The sequence below is a fragment of the Rhinopithecus bieti genome, unplaced genomic scaffold, assembly GCF_001698545.2.
Source record: "Rhinopithecus bieti isolate Rb0 unplaced genomic scaffold, ASM169854v2 scaffold_9693, whole genome shotgun sequence".
In the NCBI taxonomy this organism is placed as follows: domain Eukaryota; kingdom Metazoa; phylum Chordata; class Mammalia; order Primates; family Cercopithecidae; genus Rhinopithecus; species Rhinopithecus bieti.
In genome coordinates, this window is record NW_016806178.1 from 848,693 (window position 1) to 867,561 (window position 18,869).

The following is an 18,869-nucleotide window of genomic DNA, read 5'->3' on the forward strand; positions in this document are numbered from 1 at the left end:
TCTCTGTGTGCAACTTGTAAGCAGCTCAGCCTGGAGTAGGAGTTGAGGTTCTGACTTTCTACAGCACCTGGGAAAGGAAGGATCAGAGGAGCACAGAGTGGTGACTGCCTTGTAGGTGTCCCACATCATCCCATCTGACCGTTCAACAAGCGTGTCAGGCTGGCATTATTCACCTCATTCTATAAAGCTCAGAGAAGTGAAGGGCCTTGCATGTGACATTTACTATCATCATCACTAGTATGTCCCTACTCACATCACAGCAATTCTTTGCTCAAATCTCTAATTGCTAAGAGACTCGGAGTAAAACCCAAAGTCCTCACAATAGCAATAGTCTGCAAAGCTCTGCCCCTGTCTTACTCACTCTGCTCCAGCCACAGTGGCCTCCTTGCTGTTCCCTCCGGAACATGCCCGGCACAGTCCCACATTCCCGCCTTGCCCTGGCTTTCGCTGTGGCTGTTTCCTCCCCGCAGAACACTCCTGCCTTCCTCATCGCCAAGTCTGGGTTCAAACCTCACCTCCTCAATGAGGCTTGCCCAGACAGCCTTTTAAATTCTGCAAACTGCCTCCCACTCCCACCTGCCCCCTTACTTTTTGTGGCCTTGACCTTTCAACATACTACATGATTACTTGTCTGTCTTGCCTTCACCGGAATGTAAGCGCTCTACAAAGGCAGAGGGAAGACTGTCTTGCTCTCTGATGTATCCTCCAGCCCTTAGAACAGTCCGTGGTACTTAGTAGGGTTTCAGTACATCTGTGCCCGGCGATGGAAAGAATGAATGAACACTAAGACCGAAGATTGCGACCGTAAGCCTCTGGGCACTGGTGCCCCGGGGCCTGGCGGAACGCTCAGGGAACTACATTTCCCGTGAAGCTCTGGGCGCAGAGGGCCGCGGGGGCTGCCGGGAAAGACATACGTGCTTAATCCCGGTACAGGGTGCTAGCATGGCGGCTCCGCGAGGTGAGCCGTTGGCGGGGGTGTTGGCGAGTGTGTTGGTGGCGCGCGTCCTGGGGACGACTCCTGGCATGATCGGCCAGGTTGAGTCCGCTCCTGGCGCTCCGCGGAAAGATGGGTGGGTGCGGGGTAGAGGTGGGGCCACCTGCGATGGGGATTGACCTTCGAGGGGAAGGGGCCCTTCTAGACGTCGTGCCGTGGGATAGTTACCTCCTGCTCCCTCCCCGCCACCCCGCCTCAGATCAGCACAGGGTCCTTACTGCTGCCCATCTGACAGTTGGGAACATCGAGGCCTGCAGCTGAGGGGGGTCTCATCCAACAGCCTACAAACCCCTTATTTACTCTGTCGGCAGTGAGCACCCCCAGCTCTTGCCTGGTTTCCCGGGACACTAGGGTGGGGCCTGAGGAGTGGAGTGGCAACTGACCCTGTCTGTGCCCCTAGTATTCCCACTTTCCTGTGCGGTGCAGCAGTATGCCTGGGGGAAGATGGGTTCCAACAGCGAAGTGGCGCGGCTGTTGGCCAGCAGTGACCCACTGGCCCAGATCGCCGAGGACAAGCCCTATGCAGAGGTGAGTCCCAGGCTGTATTTCAGCCTACTTTACCCGCAGATCAGGAGAAAGGGCCTGAGGCAAGTCATAAGAATCAGCTGGGAAGGGTGAGGCAGCAAGGAGGGAGGAGGCCCACTTGGCTCTTCAGGCTAATGGACTAGATAGTGTTACCAAAAATAAGAGAAGTTTTGTCATAATAGGCTGGGATTTCCAGCACTCTCCTTCCCTCAACCACTCTTAGCACTTAGTGAATTTTTTTTTTTTTTTTTTTTTTTTTTTTTTTTTTGAGACGGAGTCTCGCTCTGTCGCCCAGGCTGGAGTGCAGTGGCCGGATCTCAGCTCACTGCAAGCTCCGCCTCCCGGGTTTATGCCATTCTCTCGCCTCAGCCTCCCGAGTAGCTGGGACCACAGGCGCCCGCCACCACGCCCGGCTAGTTTTTTGTATTTTTTTAGTAGAGACGGGGTTTCACCGTGTTAGCCAGGATGGTCTCGATCTCCTGACCTCGTGATCCGCCCGTCTCGGCCTCCCAAAGTGCTGGGATTACAGGCTTGAGCCACCACGCCCGGCCGCACTTAGTGAATTTTAATTCAGCCCTCTTTGACAATTCAGTTTTTTTACTTTGACTATTTTTTTTGCATTTTTATTAACCTAAAATATTTCTCCTGCCTATTTAATGAAGAAAAAGCCAAAGCATAGGAGGGCTTTCGCCTCTGCTTCTGAAACTGGAAGATGTATGTTAACCCCTGAAAGAATCATTTAAGAGTTATAGTTTTTCTGCTACCTTGACAGTGCTGGTGTCATTCTCCTCTTTGGACAGACAAAGAAGCTACATCTAAAGAAGGGAAATAACTAGTCCAAGGCTCCACAGATGGCTAGAGGCAGAGTCTGGACAAGGGCCTGGGTCTGCTGCCTCCCTGTATGTCCATGATGGTATGAACATTTGTATCCAGACCTGGGAGGCCTTTCCCAGGACTCAGTTGCCCTCTGGGGAGCACAGCATAACGGACTGGGACGGGCCAACTCAGGGTGCCAGGTTTCTCCCCCTTCCCCTCCCAAGTTTCCTGTCTTTCCAGTTGTGGATGGGGACTCACCCCAGAGGGGATGCCAAGATCTTTGACAACCGCATCTCACAGAAGACCCTAGGCCAGTGGATTGCTGAGAACCAGGACAGCTTGGGCTCAAAGGTCAAGGACACCTTTAATGGCAATCTGCCCTTCCTCTTCAAAGTGCTCTCAGTTGCAACACCCCTGTCCATCCAGGCACACCCTAACAAGGTAAAGGACAGAGTGCGGTGCAGAGGTCAGGGTACAGAAGGGCTTATGCTAAGGCCCTTCCATTACTTTTACTGCCACTTTTACCCCACCCATGCCAGGCTCCTGCCCAAGGCCAAATCCAGACTGACAACTCCCAATTTAGCTCTGCAGAGCCACATGCAGCAACTAAGTCTAAGCAAACAGCTGACCGGCCTGTGCCAGGGGAGTTTCTCTAAGCTCATTCCAAGGGGCTTGTTCCTGGTCTTCCTTCACCCAACCCAGGTCTATTCATATCTGCCATTTACTAACCTGCTTTCAGGAAGAGTTCAACTTGCAAGGCAGGGCAGGTACCCTCAGCTCCACCCCCTTGGAGTCTTCCTACACAAGCCTGAGTCCTATTCTAAGCAATTGTGGATCAAAACTCCTTCTTTTTTTTTTTTTTTTGAGACGGAGTCTTGCTCTGTCGCCCAGGCTGGAGTGCAGTGGCACGATCTCAGCTCACTGCAACCTCCTCCTCCCGGTTCAAGCAATTCTCCTCCCTCAGCCTCCCAAATAGCTGAGACTACAGGCGCGTGCCACCACACCTGGCTAATTTTTGTATTTTTAGTAGAGATGGGGTTTCACCATGTTGGCCAGGCTGGTCTTGAACTCGTGCCCTTGTAATCTACCCATCTCAGCCTCCCAAAGTGCTGGGATTACAGGCATGAGCCACTGTGCCCAGCCAAAACTCCTTATTTCTAGATACACCAAGTAAGACCCAGAGAAGGGAGGGATTTACCCAAAGCCACACAGCTTGTTAGTGTCAGAGCTTGGCCTGGTGTTTGGGTTTCCTGAATCACAGGCCAAGCCTCTTAAAGTCTGCCCCAGCTTTTCCTTGGATTTGCCCCATTTCCCTGCCCTGGGTTGGCTGAACCCCAAGTTTCTACATCATGCTTTGACTGGGCTCCTTGCCAGAGGTAGGTAGCTACTGCCATCCTGCGACTGGGGAGGGTGGACAGCAGGGGCTAGGTGGCACTGGTGTTCCTGCTAGGTAATGGCTGTACCCTCACCATCCTCCTCTTCCCCTGGCCACCCCACAGGAGCTGGCAGAGAAGCTGCACCTCCAGGCTCCACAGCACTACCCCGATGCCAACCACAAGCCAGAGATGGCCATTGCCCTCACTCCCTTCCAGGGCTTATGTGGCTTCCGGCCAGTTGAGGAGATTGTAACCTTTCTGAAGAGTAAGTTGGGCAGAATGCTGAAGGCATGCGTATTGGGCCAGGGATACCTGGGAAACCAAGATGATAGGAATAGTGGCCGAGAACAGGGGTCACATGTGACAGGCACTGAAGGGCCTCATGAAGTAGTTTTTGGAGCCAGTGGGCCAGGCCAGTGAGACCAGGCTCAAGTGTGGTTGCCAAGGGCTGGTGGTGAGTGATTGGTTTCTACTGCAAAGTTTACTTAGCATCGCTGGCTCTTTGGTTAGGGCTGGGATGGGAAGGCGTCCTCCAACTCTCCACTTGTGTGGGTTCCATCTTACTATTCCTGATATGGGCCCTGGGCCTGGCCTTCCTGTAGAGGTGCCTGAGTTTCAGTTCCTGATTGGAGATGAGGCAGCAACACACCTGAAACAGACCATGAGCCATGACTCCCAGGCTGTGGCCTCTGCTCTGCAGAGCTGTTTCTCCCACCTGATGAAGAGTGAGAAGAAGGTGGTGGCAGAACAGCTCAACCTGTTGGTGAAGCGGATCTCCCAGCAAGGTGGGCATGGTTATATTCCTGGTTGGGTGCAATGCTCTGGCCTGGGCTCCCCGGCAGACACCAGACTCTAGGGACAGTTCTCAACCCCCTTACCCAAGTGGAACACTAAAAGGGGCCCAACTTAGATGACCTGTTGGCAACTTAGCATTGCTTTCCTAGTCTTTGTGGAGCAGGGCCCTTCTTAGTTGAGAGCTGCTTCCCAACTGGTCATCTTCTCCAGATGGTTGGAGGCAGACTGGCATAGAAGACTCTTAGGATGCCTTCCACCTAGGCATTCTGAGATTTTCCCCAGCCCTGCAGCTGCCCTCCATGGATGGACTTGTATCTTGGGGCAAAAGAGGCAGGAAGGGGACAAGAACATCCTCCCTCTCCTGGAAAGGCCTGATGCCTCCAGCACTCGGTCATTTGATTGTTCTTTACCTGCTCTGTGCCCGATCTTGTGCTAAGAAGAGTTCAAGAGATAACTGACAGGTGTGGTTGTGTCACCCCAAAGGTGGGGAGTCAACACAAGCAGTAAGAAACACGAAACATAACAGACTCGCAGCAATGAGCTTATGTGGTGCAGGCGATGAGTTCTCAAGATTCTTAGCCTGGCAGCCACAGCCCACACCAAGGCTGGAGTGCAGTGGTGCGATCTTGGCTCACTGCAACCTCCACCTCCCAGGTTCAAGCAGTTCCCTGACTCAGCCTCCTGAGTAGCTGGGATTACAGACGTCCGCCACCACACCCGGCTAATTTTTGTATTTTTAGTAGAGACAGGGTTTCACCATCTTGGCCAGGCTGGGCTCAAACTCCTGACCTCATGATCCACCCGCCTTGGCCTCCCAAAGTGCTGGGATTACAGGCGTGAGCCACCATGCCCGGTGCCACAGCCCCATCTCTAGTTGGCCCAGAGCTCTCTATTTTACCTCTACAGGTTTCCCGTTACCTTTGAGCCTTAGGGGACTATTTATTTTACCCAAGCGTATTTTGTTCAGAGTGTGTGTGTGTGTGTGTTTTGAGGTCTCTGTTGCCCCAGGCTGGAGTGCAGTGACGCGATCTTGGCTCAATGCAGCCTCCGCCTCCCGGGTTCAACCAGTTCTCCTGCCTCAGCCTCCCGAGTAGCTCGGATTACAGGTGTGTGCCACCACGTCTGGCTAAGTTTGTATATTTTAGTAGAGACAGCTAGGATTACAGGCGTGAGCCACTATGCTGGGCCCCTTGCCTCACTTTAAAGAAGCTTGGCTGGGCATGGTGGCTCATGCCTGTAATCCCAACACTTTGGGAGGTTGAGGTGGGCGTATCACTTGAGGTCAGGAGGTCGAGACCAGCCTGGCCAACATGGTGAAACCCCATCTCTACTGAAGATACAAAAATTAGCCGGGCGAGGCAGAGGTTGCGGCAAGCCTAGATCGTGCCATTGCACTTCAGCCGGGACGATAGAGTGAGACTCTGTCTCAAAAAAAAATAAAAATAAAAATAAATGCTGGACATGGTGATATGTGCCTGTAATCCCAGCTACTCAGAAGGCTGAGGCATGAGAATCACTTGAACCCAAGAAGGTGGAGGTTGCAATGAGTCTAGATCGCACCACTGCACTCCAGCCTGGGAGACACAGCAAGACTCCATCTCAAAAAAAAGAAAAAAAATTAAAAATTAAAGAAGTCCAACCTTGCCACTCTACCCAGGCTGAGCTCACTTTCCCGTCGTCTCCAGGACACATCTTGGCCCTCGGCACATTCTGCCTTATGGTATCTGGAGTAGTGGACTGAGAGATTCTCTGAGACACAGAACTTTCTTTTTTTGAGACAGAGTCTCGCTCTGTTGCCCAGGCTGGGGTGCAGTGGCACAATCTCGGCTCACTGCAACTTCCGCCTCCTGGGTTCAAGAGATTCTCCTGCCTCAGCCTCCCAAGTAGTTGAGATTATAGGCACGTGCCACCACGCCCGGCTTTTTTTTTTTTTTTTTTTTTTGTATTTTTAGTAGAGAGAGGGTTTCACCATGTTGGTCAGACTGGTCTTGAACTCCTGACCTCGTGATCTGCCCGCCTCGGCCTCCCAAAGTGCTGGGATTACAGTCATGAGCCACTGCGCCCATCCAAAACATAGAACTTTCAATGTTAAAAACTAGAAAGTCACCGGGTGTGGTGGCTCACACCTGTAATCCCAGCACTTTGGGAGGCCTAGGTGGGAGGATCATTTGAACCCAGGAGTTCCAGACCAGCCTGGGCAACATAGCGACACCCTGTCTCTGCAAATAATAAAAAACTTAGCCGGGCATGGTGGCATGAACCTGTGGTTCTCACTACTCAGGAGGCTGAGGCAGGAGGATTGCTTAAGCTTGGACAGTTGAGGCTGCAGTGAGCTATAATCGTGCCACTGCACTCCAGCCTGGGTGACAGCGAGACCCTGTCTCAAAAAAAAACGGGGAAAGTTCAGGCATGTTGTTTACCCTTCATGAATCTTTTGAGTTATCTCCCTAGATTTTGAGCTCCAAGAGCAGTGGTTCTCAACCAGGGGAATTTGGCTGTCATCTGGAGGCATTTTTGATCGTCAAAACCCAGATAGGGGTTGCTAGTGGCATCCTGTGCGTGGAGGCCAGGGAAGCTGCTAAACATCCATCAGCACACAGGACAGCCCCCACAATAAAGAATTACCTAGCCCAAATGTCAGTAGCACCAAGGCTGAGAAATCCCATCCTGAAAGGACCATACCCTAGCCCTTTTAGTGGCCAGTATAGTCCTGAGCATGTGAACAGTCAAGATATGATGAAAGATGGTATTCGTATGGACTGGAGTATCAAGCAAGGCTGGACCTCCAAAGGGCTGGAGGCGTGGCCAGGACAGGGCCACTTTGGCTTCTGGATTCCTGTGGCAGGGACCTTTTCCTAGGACTCCCTGGCCAATGTGGGGCCATGAACAGCACTGAGTATCCCCCTAAGTGACCTTGGGGTGCTCTGTGACCCTCAGTGGCTGCCGGAAACAACATGGAAGACATCTTTGGGGAGCTTTTGCTGCAGCTGCACCAGCAATACCCAGGTGATATCGGCTGCTTTGCCATCTACTTCCTGAATCTGCTTAACCTGAAGCCTGGGGAGGCCATGTTTCTGGAGGCCAATGTGCCCCATGCCTACCTGAAAGGAGGTGAGCCACATTTCAGCGGTGAGCCCCACTGCCTTCCCTGCTGGGCCCTGTTTCCCTGTCTGGACAAAAGGAGAAGGGTGGTCAAGGAGACCCCTAAGGACCTTGCAGTTCTGACCTCTGAGGGTTCCTGGGCTCAGCAAGCAACAGCTGGTAGGGATGTTGAATCCATTTAGCATTGAACACACCTTGAATCCTGCCACCAACCCTGTGATGCCATGCTACTGATTTTAAGCCCTGCCAGTCAGTGTGGGAACCATGATTTGAAAACAGACTATACTGGATCAAAGCTGTTGTTCTATGTCACAGCCTTTGTATGTCTGTCCTATCTACCCAGGGATTTTTACACTAAAATATGCATGTTGCCACAGAAGGATGCCACCTTTTGACTGTTGGCTGCTTATCCACACATGCCTCATGCACAGAATTCTGTCGTAGAAGTGGAAGACTACAGAGTTGGGGCTTCCCAACCCCCAGGGGTTAACATGGCTCCCCTCTGACAGTAATGGTGACCTGTCACCTGTTTTTGGTATTTGATCTCTTAGCCCCATTCTCCCAGAGAATACAATTCATGGAAATTTTTGCCTAACTTGGCATGGGATTCATGGAGCTCAGGTTAGGAGGCCCACAGCTGGAGAGTCAAGGCATACTTCATCAGCTTAGCACATGACGACTGTCTCTTTAGACTGCGTGGAGTGCATGGCGTGTTCAGACAACACAGTTCGTGCTGGCCTGACACCCAAGTTCATTGATGTGCCAACCCTGTGTGAAATGCTCAGCTATACCCCTAGCTCCAGCAAGGACAGGCTCTTTCTCCCGACACGGAGTCAGGAAGACCCCTACCTCTCAATCTATGACCCCCCTGTACCAGACTTCACCATTATGAAGATGGAGGTGAGTGAGGGGCCATGATGGGTGTGTCCTTCGTGTGCCATGAAAATCTCTGGCAAGGGTCACGATGTAAAGGCCACCTGGGGCTGGGTTTCCTGTCAAGCTCACTTGGTGGAGGGTGGCCCCAGGGCCTGCCCATTCCTCCCTGTACCAGGGGCCAGGCCTCTATGCTGACTGAGCCTGGGTTGTGGGAGAAGGTGGCAGAGCTCTCCCTTGTGCCTTGGGGACTGTCCTGGGCCCATCAGCTGATGAGAGCAGAGTCTGAGCTGCATTGCCTTATCGTTTCTTCCTGCCCAGGTCCCTGGCTCTGTCACTGAATACAAGGTCTTGGCACTGGACTCTGCCAGCATCCTCCTGGTGGTACAGGGGACAGTGATAGCCAGCACACCCACAACCCAGACACCAATCCCTCTGCAGCGTGGTGGCGTGCTCTTCATTGGGGCCAATGAGAGTGTCTCACTGAAGCTTACTGAGCCAAAGGACCTGCTGATATTCCGTGCCTGCTGTCTGCTGTAGAGGCTGCAGCCTCCCTAGCTCTCCTCTGCTAGCCACCCTAAATTCCAGCCAGCCTTGCCTCCTGAGGCCCAGCTCAAGCCCCCTTCCTTGCTCCGGACCCCTTAGGTATATCCTGGAAGAGCTGGGGTGGAGGAGGGAGCGCGAAGATAGTGACTCCTGAACACACCCAGGTGGAACCATCTTCTTTGGGGATGAGAGGCCTGTGTAAGGGGTCTGATACTCCCCTTGTCTTCCCTCTCTACTCCTCACTACACCTGAGCCAGGCTCTTGCCAACTCTGTTCCAGCCTATGGCTTTAGGCTAGCTGGTAAAATATGTGACCCAGCCGGGTAATTTCTAAGAACAGGGTTCTAGTGCTGGGACTGCCCATTTCCTCAGCTGCAGAGGAGGAAAGGGAAAGGGTAGGCCTGTGGATTAACACTGTTTACACCCTTTTATTCTGTCAAAGCAATTAAAGGTCACTTGTGTTGAGGCTGTGGAGTAATGAGCACTCAGCCTTTGGGGTACCTGTTCTAAAGTGGGCCAAAAGAGCTCTCCCTGCATGATGCCCCAGTTTTTGCTTTATTCCTACTTCATACAGCTTCCTGGGGGTGGGCAGGCTACACTCCAGAACACTGGTATGGGAAGGAGTGGGAGAGGAAGCCAGCTTTGGCCTCAGAGGCACAGCTTGCAAGCAGCCCTACAGAGAGAACGTGGCTCAAAGGATACACCAGTCACCAGTGCAAGACTCTTTGCTCCTGTTTTTCAATTGGCCCTAGAGAAGGGGTCAGCAAACCAGGCAGGCAGGCCAGTTCTGGCCATACCTGTTCTTTCCATACGGTCTGGCTGCTTTCAAGCTACAGTGGCAAAGTTGAAGAGTTGCACTAGACTATACGGCCTGCAAAGCTGAAACTATTGATCATCAACCACTTCTCTAGAACATACTTAACTGTTGCAGATTACAGGGACTCAGGAACCAAATTAGACAATTTTCACAGTGAGAAGCCCAGTTAGCTTTCCTAAACTGGCAGGAAGTGCGAAGGAGGGAATCTCTCCCAATGCCCTGCTCCAGGGGTGGGACACACCTGCAAGAAGCTGTCAGCTGTCTGCTGCTGCTGAGGTTTCTGACCTGCAATCGCAGATCCTGTCACAACAGGCTAATCACTTAGTCCACTGGCTCCTTCCTGTGGGATAAAGGTTTAAATTCATACAAAAGAATCTTTCTGGGCTTCTGGCCACACTAGAGTCCCTATACAATGGAGTCCCAGGAAACCACCTTCAAAAATCTGGGTTTTGGCCAGGCGCGGTGGCTCATGCCTATAATCCCAGCACTTTGAGAGGCTGAGACGGGCGGATCACGAGGTCAGAAGATCGAGACCATCCTGGCTAACGTGGTGAAACCCCGTCTGTATTAAAAATACAAAAAAATTAGCCGGGCGTGGTGGCGGGTGCCTGTAGTCCCAGCTACTTGGGAGGCTGAGGCAGGAGAATGGTGTGAACCCGGGAGGCGGAGCCTGCAGTGAGCCAAGATCATGCCACTGCACTCCAGTCTGGGCAACAGAGTGAGACTCTGAAAAAACACTGAGTTTTTTGCCTCCAAATTTTCTTCAGCTAAAGAACAATAAATATGAGCTGGAAAGAAAGGTTCTGCTAAAGGGAACCCATTCTATAGAAGTGACTTGCAAGGGCCTATTTCACTCATGCTGTCCAATGAAACGGGCCCGAAAGTTGTACCCACTGGGAATAGCAGAAAGGGCAGGGAGTTTCCAGAAAGAATTGCTGCAGTCAGCTAATTAAGCTATTTCTTCATTTCACGATATCCAGGATATTCTTTTTTTAGTTTTTGAGACGGAGTCTCACAGTCTCCTGGGCTGGTGTGCAGAGGCACGATCTCAGCTCACTGCAACCTCTGCTTACTGGGTTCAAGTGATTCTCCTGCCTCAGCCTCCCGAGTAGCTGGGACTATAGGCGCCTGCCACCACACCCAGCTAATTTTTCGTATTTTTAGTAGAGATGGGGTTTCAGTAGAGACGGGGTGACAGGATCTACGATTGCAGGTCAGGTCAGGCTGGTCTCAAATTCCTGACCTCATGATTTGCCTGCCTCGGCCTCCAGAAGTGCTGGGATTACAGGCATGAGCCATCGTGCTCGGCCAAGGCCTTTCTTTAAAATCCTACTGCAACACAGACACAGCTCAACTAGTGTGATTGCATTTATTCTTATAAAGGTACAGAGCTGTAGAAGTGCAAGCCAAGAGTTCTGCAGAGTAGTACATAAACACCATATGATACCACTCCTGCTGGGAGGTAAGCCTGGATATACCCTTCTCCCCAGGAAACTGTCACCTGCAGAACACCCAGCACTCAGAATTAAGGCAGTTTGGCCCTGGGCACATTGGTGGTATTTTGGTATGTGGCCACTGGCCCTAAACAACTGACCATTTCTACCCTGCCTCACTGCACTGTCCCACCAGATCCCTCCAGCTTCTTCTACAAGGTAACACCCTCCTACATGGGGTCAATCAGCTCAGAAACCTCTTCTTCAGGGACAGCTGCCACTGAATATGCCAGAGTTGATGATTACAACAACAATGAAGAGGGCCTTGGTTTTGGGGTCCTACCACCCCCCTCACCCCTAGCAGCTGCTAAACAGCCAGGCCACTCTGCCCTGACCACCGCCCTGACAGAGATGTGGGTCTATACTTACCTTCCACAGCCACCTCCCAGCACGCACTGGGGTCCCTCTACCCACGCCGCTATCTTTCTTTACACTGTGCTACATTTGATCCCTTTCCACATGTGCACTTCACCTCTGCAGACACAAGAAAGGCCTGGACACGGTCTCTGCAGATGGGGAAGGGGTTCTGGATGGAGATATTTTTGCTCTCTACAGGCATTTGCACAAAGTGCTCAGAATGTTGGCCACCTGCGTAGAGCTGCAGAGTCCCATTCCAGAACAGAGTAACCATCTGCCTCCTCTCTTCCCAAGACCCCAAGCTTACATGACTCTTGTCTCTGTCCTATCTCCCTGCTGTGATGCTGCTAGCTGGTAGAGTAAGTCAGCCCCTAGATACTGTATATTCCTCTCAACCTTCCATGGTTTGAGAAAAACACGAAGATAGATGTCCATCAAGCACTCACAGGATTACCATTGTGAAGGCAGTTGTCAGACAAATAACAAATAAGGCCATATCTTTTTATTAGACTTTCTCATCTTCCAGTCACCCCTTGTGGTAGAGCAAAAAGAGTGTGTTGTCCCTCATATGCCTCTAGTGGTCACAGGACACTGAGTAAAGCAAAAGACTGGATACTTTCCCATGTAGAACCTATACCCCAATACCAACTATTGGGCTGGGAACCCTGTCTATGCCCATTCAAAGCTCACCATGTGGGAGGATTGCTTGGGCCTAGGAGGTTGAGGCTGCAGTGAGCTGTGAATGCACCACTGCACTCCAGCCTGGGTGACAGAGACCCTGTCTCCAACAAAACAGAATGCTCACCATGGTTCTGAGTGAAGCCAAAAAAACAAAACAAAACAAAACAAAAAACCTGTTGGAAAAATTCTAGAAAGAGGCTTGGTATAGAGAAATTATGCCTGTTCCTGCTGTTTGGGCTGGGGGCTGAAAGAGGCTGTTTACACCCAAAGGTCTGCTTAAAGCCCAATCCTGAGTATCCAGTGAGGCCCATGCTGTGACCAGAAGAATCTGGCAATAGAATGGTCCATGCTGCAGTGAAGGGAGGCCCTCTACACTGGTGGACTGATTTCCTCAGGCAAGGGTCTAGGAGCTGGCTTGGGTCTCTCCTACCCTTCCTGTCTGTAAGCCTCAGTCTAGGACAAAGCCCACACAGCTGTATACCCACTCTCACCCATTGCTACTTCTCAAAAGTTTAAAAGCTAAACAAATAGGAAGGCACCAGACTGCTCCCTGTAGCTCCCTCTGCTGGTAATAATAAAAACTGCAGGCTTCTGGGGCCAGCCCCAGTACCTTTGACCCAATCTTTAGCTCAAAGACTGGGTGAAGAAACTCGCCAAGACCAAGGAAATACAAATAAATAAATATGAACATGTCGGAACAGTTTTTCTCCTGACTAGGGAAGGGCGAACCAGAATCACTAAACTCACCCGGACAGTTGGACCAGTTGGGAATACCCCAGGTCCAAGGATTCTGGAAGCCAGGATCCTGCTGTGTCATTAAGCAACCTATGATCCATCATAGTTAGACAGGTGCAACCTGAAGACGGACAAAAGGACTAACTTTATGCTCTCTTGAAGGTCAAGCCTGCAAACCATCTTAGAGCTAGAAATAGAGCAAATGGAATTTCTCGAACTGGTCTCAAACAGTTAAATTCTTTTTTGGATTGCCAGCTATAATAAACCATAAAGTGCTATTTTCTGCCTCCATACAACACTATCTAGCACAGCCTGGGCACAAGAGCTCCCTTTCTGCCTCCCTGAAGCACTATGACAAATACCAGTCAAGCTGTCTGCAAGTGTTTTCCTTAGCCACCTTTGTCACCCACCGTAAGAACCAGGATTCTTCTGTCCTGCCCTTATTAAAGTGACTTCTCCAAACTCTGCTCCAACAGCAGAGGAAAACTGCAGAATTCCACCTATCAGCCCACAGCCCAGATGGGGCCTCTGGCCTGAGAAGCAACAGGTGAGGGCTACCTGCAGGTCACTTTCTAGAGGTCAGTGACTCCAGTGCTGACTGCACTCTGTGAGCTGTGAGTGACCAACAGGGCTCTGTAGACCTCGTGGTGAGCAGGGCCCATCTTGGAGGGTAATGGCTACTGGAGGGTACAGGAGGAAGAGTCCCCAAGACAGCACCAGCAGCAGGAGCACGTTGAAGAGGCCATAGGCTTAGGGGGGATGAGGTCCAAGTCCTCGTCATCTGGAATCTCATCCAGGTGATACCCATCCTGAAGCAGCTGCCGGCTCACATCCTGGTTCACCTGCTAAGAGAAGGAGAGGAGGGAACTATAGGCCAAGATGTAAAGCAGAAATAACTGCTACCCAAAAGACAGGCCCACATTCCCTTACCAGGGCTTCCTGTCCATGTCCCATCCCAGGCCAACCCCACACATCCCAGGACTCCAGGAGGAAGTGCCACCTTCTCCTACTTGTGCCTCAGCCAGCAGTAAGCCTTAGTACTGTCCAAGCTTCACTGTCACTGACCCCCAGGGAATCTGTTCTCACTAAATCCTGAGGCATTCATAAAAATATCAAGTTCCCAATTATGTTTGAAATCAATGCTCTGACTGTTCTCACTGGGAACCCAGACTAGTCCTTATCAAGGCTGAAAAATATGGGATAATGATAACAGAACAATGGACTACCGTAGCAGAACATGGGTTACAGCGGAAGCGGGTGGTGAGCAGCTTTTTCTACACACTGCCAGTTAGACTTAGACTTATCCTTTGATGCCAGCAGAGCTGGGTCCCTACAAAAGTGGAATCTGTTGGTTGGTTTCGTCAGTTCACTGAGCATAAGAAAAATAAGGCCGGGTGTACAGTGGCTCACGCCTGTAATACCAGCACTTTGGGAGGCCGAGGAGGGTGGATCACAAGGTCTGGAGATCGAGACCACCCTGGCTAACATGGTGAAACCATGTCTCTACTAAAAAACAGAAAAAATTAGCTGGGTGTGGTGGTGGGCGCCTGTAGTCTCAGCTACTCGGGACGCTGAAGCAGGAGAATGGCGTTAACCTGGGAGGCGGAGCTTGCGGTGAGCCGAGATCACACCATTGCACTCCAGCCTGGGCAACAGAGCGAGACTCCATCTCAAAAAAAAAAAGAAGGCTGGGCACAGTGGCTCATGCCTGTAATCCCAGCACTTTGGGAGGCCAAGGCGGGTGGACCACTAGGTCAGGAGATCGAGACCATCCTGGCTAATGCGGTGAAACCCCGTCTGTACTAAAAATATAAAAAAAAATTAGCCGGACGTGGTGGTGGATGCCTGTAGTTCCAGCTACTCGGGAGGCTGAGGCAAGAGAATGGTGTGAATCTGGGAGGTGGAGCTTGCAGTGAGCCCAGACTGCACCACTGCACTCCAGCTTGGGCAACAGAGCAAGACTCCGTCTCAAAAAAAAAAAGAAAAAAAAAGAAAAAGACATGAGGCTGGGGAAAGTGTAAGACTTCCTCTTAGACACAATCTTTGACACTCAGACATTTAAGCAGGACACAATTTGCAAACTGCTCTATTCTCTGTGGCAGAAACTCAGAGATTAGCCAAGACTTCCAGGAGAGTAAGAAAAGCCAGTGGTGTAGTCAGGTCCCCAGCACTTCACCTGTCAAAGGGAATGAGCTGCAAATGCCAGGATTTTACATCCCTGTGTTTCTATCTGGGACAGTCACTCTGGAAGAACGTCCACATGGCTATCCCAGGAGTGTTTTAGCCTGAGTTTTCTTTTTTTTTTTTTGAGACGGAGTCTCACTGTATCGCCCAGGCTGGAGTGCAGTGGCGTGATCTCGGCTCACTGCAAGCTCCACCTCCTGGGTTCACGCCATTCTCCTGCCTCAGCCTCCCGAGTAGCTGGGACTACAGGCGCCCACCACCACGCCCAGCTAATTTTTTGTATTTTTAGTAGAGATGGGGTTTCACCGCGGTCTTGATCTCCTGACCGCCCGCCTTGGCTTCCCAAAGTGCTGGGATTACAGGCATGAGCCACCACGCCCAGCCTAGTCTGAGTTTTCATAGATGGAACAAATGAAGAAACAGAAGTTGTTTGGTCTGGAAGCAAGCAAGCTTGGTGGAAGATTGGCAGGGAAGAGACAGAAATGCTGATCTCAGAGAGACTAGAGTTGCTGTGTGACCTTAGAAAGCAGGTCAAGGCCAAGTGGACCCATTCAGATTAAGGAAGATTTATCTAAGAGCTACTCAAAGAAAAAATTGTGTGTGTGTGTGTTGAGGGAAGGGTGGGTAGCAAGGCTCCTTGGAGGTGGTGAGTACCCAATTACAAAAAGCATTCAAGTAAGCACAGACTAGTAAACACTTAGCTGGGATCTATCAAAAGGATTCCTTTTCTAAGCTGTGGCCTAGAATACTTTATTTTAGAGTCTTATTTTAGAGACAGGCTCTTGCTATATTGTCCAGGCTGGTCTTGGAACTCCTGGACTCAAGCAATCCTCCTGCCTCAGCCTCCCTGGTAGCTGAGACTACAGGCATGTACCACCATACCCAGCTTACATGACTTCTGAGATCATTTCTAGCCCTGAGTCTATATGGTCTCCTCGATTCTCAACAGCCCTCCTAGGTCACCTATACCTCCACTGGGAGAAGAGGGCAGAGTGGAATACTGTAGAACAGACCAGAAGTCTGGCACAGTGCTGTGCTGACAGCGGGCACCAAACAAGCATTTGGCAGTGGTGGTAATGCTGCCTGCAGCCTGGCCCTGTGCAGAAAAGTGCTCTGGACTTGCCTCTGCAGAGGAATACCCGGAGGAGTATCTGGATTCCAGCTCCCCATCACTAGGAGAAGAGGAAAACAGTCAGTTCAGGGAGGTACCTGTGGCGCATGACTGTAAATCATAAGGTGGAGAGCATGCAAGGGCATCTGGAAAACTTGTGAAGCAAAGGCCTTATACAACAGAACTCAAGCCCGAACAGGGTTCCCTCAACTGGTTCTGGCAGGAACAGGGTCACGCTCACTAACAACGCAGACATAACAGGGCAGGATGATCCACTGGACATTGGTGCTCCGAATTCTAGAGCAGCATGATTACCTATGAGTCTTCTAACCAAGCCATCCTGGGAAGGGATATTGTTCGGAAGAGAACAGCCCTGGAATATACATGAAGGGCCTTGGAGGAGACAGGGAACAAGCAAAGGCATCAAGCAATCTTCAGTTCCAGCCAAGTTGCTTCCCAAGGGGGTATTTCCAAGGGGAGCACTCACCTGTCAGAGTCGAGGGACACCAGGTTTTCATCTGGACTCTGGCTAAGAGCAGTATAGCCCTTGTTAAACTTCACTGACCTGAGGGGAGATGGGGGAGAAGAGACCAAGCATAGATGAAAGCATAGGCATTTCACAGGGATAGCCAGAGTCCTTGCCCTGAAGAAGAAAGAATTGACTGCACTACTGACTTGCCTTCTCCCTGGTCACAGCCACCACCGCCTGCAGCTCCATGTACCTGGCTACAGTGCCAGTGCCTCAGAATGTGTAGGTCCTCATTCTTTTTTTTTTTTTTTGAGACAGAGTCTGGCCCTGTCACCCAGGCTGGAGTGCAGTGGCGCCATCTCGGCTCACTGTAATCTCCACCTACTGTGTTCAAGTGATTTTCCTGTCTCAGCCTCCTGAGTAGCTGGGACTACAGGCGTGCCCAGCTAATTTTGTATTTTTAATAGAGACAGGGTTTCACCATGTTGGCCAGGCTGGTCTCAAACTCCTGACCTCAATTGATCCACTCGCCTCGGCTTCCCAAAGTGCTGGAATTACAGTCGTGAACCACCACACCCGGCCTGTATTCTACTCCTCCCATAGGTCTTGGAAAAAAGCACACCTCCCCTTGCCTGAACTAAGAAAAGCACCCTCTCCCCACTTATTTAATCAGAGGACACAAAAACTGCAAGCCTTTGGGTAAAGGGTTAGGGTTAACCTTCACTTCTCCGAGTTTCAACCCTCATCTGTAAAAGGAGGCGTTGAATAAGGTTCTATTCAGCTCCGAGAGTTTACTATTCTGTTGAAAACAAACAAACAAAAACAGGTCTAGCCGTTCCCACACTGCTCTTCGTCCTCATTCCCGGAGACTCCAGCCACCATTCTCCTCCCTAACAGAGGAGAAGGATAGTGAATGAGCCCGTGCAGTCACAGAACTCCCTTATTCCGAAGCCCTTTCGGTGACCCTGTCACATCCTTAAAGGAAAAGAGGAGATTGTTCCTCTTCCCAGTTTAAAGACAGTGAACCTGACAGGTTGCACCAGGGGAATCGCTAGCTCGGCCTTAAACCAGAGCACCCTGTCTCCCGTCCTAGGGATTAAAGCCTTCTCTACAACTGCTGGCACAGAGGAGGTGTGGCGCCTGCTGAGACCTTTTCCCTGAAGAGTCTGGGCGGTTCGGCGAGGCCCCCAGCATGCCTTTTCTCCGGAGAACGGCCTTGGCCAGGTCCCGGTGCTTCTCTGGAAGTTAAAGGGCCTGGGTCAGCCGGGTCTTCCCCACTCCGCAGCGTCCCCCGAAGGCTGGGAGGCCGCTCTTTCCGAACGGATTTTAAGGGGCGGGAGCAGGCTGCAGCTAACCCCTTCTCTCCGGGGCCGAAGCCCAGCGAAGCTCCAGAGCCCGCCCGGGGGACGCGGCCGCCCGCCCAGGGACAGACCTCCCACGACCATCGGGCCACACTCACGCAGCTTGGCTTGAATGGAGGGTGCGCGCGTTACCATGTATGGCCCCCGCTTCTCCACGGCCGCGGGGGTGCGCTCCCCCAGACGGAGGGCTCTATTACTAATCTGCCCGGAGGGTGGCCCCGCAGCTCCCGGCGCGCGGTCCCGAGCCCCGCTAGGCCGGGGTCCCGGAGTAGACAACCGCACCGCGCGCCCGCTGGGCTCCGCGGTCGCCATGGCCGGGCTCCGCCCTGCCGGATGATGCAGCCCCGCCCTTGGCAAACAAGCGGACGGCAGAAGGAGAGGCGGGCTCTTTTTCAGCAAGGGCGGTGCGCAGGCGCAGGTCGTCCCCTTCCGGAGCTCTCCGGTTAGGTAGTCTGGGTACTTGGCCCAAATGTTCCGCCCTTCTTTCCGGGCGGACGGGCAGTTCAGTTCTCGCTCTTGGGGTAGGCGGCTTGAGCCTGGTGATGGTTAGGCTCAGTTCTGCCTCTAGTGGAAATTAAATACTGATATTGTTGTGGGGCTGCGCGTGTGCGTCGGTCGGGCGCCCACAGTTTGAG

The 18,869-nt window shown here is 51.8% G+C and overlaps 2 protein-coding genes across 10 annotated transcripts; one reads left to right on the plus strand and one right to left on the minus strand.

Moving 5' to 3' along the window:
• The first annotated feature begins 881 nt into the window (after positions 1-881).
• MPI (mannose phosphate isomerase) lies at positions 882-9,494 on the plus strand. Of its 7 annotated transcripts, none has more exons than XM_017874960.1 (8): positions 882-958; positions 1,395-1,522; positions 2,576-2,776; positions 3,835-3,976; positions 4,314-4,496; positions 7,444-7,617; positions 8,300-8,508; positions 8,803-9,494. In XM_017874960.1, exons 1-8 carry the CDS (start codon positions 943-945, stop codon positions 9,019-9,021), a joined length of 1,272 nt encoding a protein of 423 aa, XP_017730449.1. In that variant the 5' UTR covers positions 882-942; the 3' UTR covers positions 9,022-9,494. The 7 variants fall into 7 exon arrangements, with proteins under 7 accessions (XP_017730449.1, XP_017730456.1, XP_017730455.1 ...); XM_017874961.1 differs by having other exon boundaries at positions 911-1,070; positions 8,803-9,346; XM_017874964.1 differs by lacking the exon at positions 882-958 and adding an exon at positions 2,320-2,432 and having other exon boundaries at positions 1,430-1,522; positions 2,560-2,776; positions 8,803-9,346.
• Positions 9,495-11,195: 1,701 nt separating this feature from the next.
• FAM219B (family with sequence similarity 219 member B) lies at positions 11,196-18,634 on the minus strand. 3 transcript variants are annotated; one of them, XM_017874969.1, is made up of 5 exons: positions 18,333-18,634; positions 18,024-18,111; positions 16,892-16,969; positions 16,417-16,465; positions 11,196-13,954 (listed from the first exon to the last, which is right to left on the minus strand). In XM_017874969.1, exons 1-5 carry the CDS (start codon positions 18,544-18,546, stop codon positions 13,787-13,789), a joined length of 597 nt encoding a protein of 198 aa, XP_017730458.1. In that variant the 5' UTR covers positions 18,547-18,634; the 3' UTR covers positions 11,196-13,786. The 3 variants fall into 3 exon arrangements, with proteins under 3 accessions (XP_017730458.1, XP_017730459.1, XP_017730457.1); XM_017874970.1 differs by having other exon boundaries at positions 11,196-13,951; positions 18,333-18,621; XM_017874968.1 differs by having other exon boundaries at positions 16,263-16,465; positions 18,333-18,621.
• Between the last annotated feature and the right edge of the window lie 235 nt (positions 18,635-18,869).

What these genes read in the sequence shown, in the direction of transcription:
- MPI (XM_017874960.1), top strand. An exon ending in AGGACAAGCCCTATGCAGAG is followed by an intron (nt 1,523 to 2,575) that starts GTGAGTCCCAGG and finishes CTGTCTTTCCAG; the next exon opens with TTGTGGATGGGGACTCACCC. An exon ending in GAAGCGGATCTCCCAGCAAG is followed by an intron (nt 4,497 to 7,443) that starts GTGGGCATGGTT and finishes TGTGACCCTCAG; the next exon opens with TGGCTGCCGGAAACAACATG.
- FAM219B (XM_017874968.1), bottom strand. Translation starts at nt 18,546, where the DNA reads ATGGCGACCGCGGAGCCCAGCGGGCGCGCGGTGCGGTTGTCTACTCCG. An exon ending in CTCCATTCAAGCCAAGCTGC is followed by an intron (nt 18,112 to 18,332) that starts GTGAGTGTGGCC and finishes TTTAACTTCCAG; the next exon opens with AGAAGCACCGGGACCTGGCC. An exon ending in CCAGACTCTTCAGGGAAAAG is followed by an intron (nt 16,970 to 18,023) that starts GTCTCAGCAGGC and finishes ATCTCCCCTCAG; the next exon opens with GTCAGTGAAGTTTAACAAGG.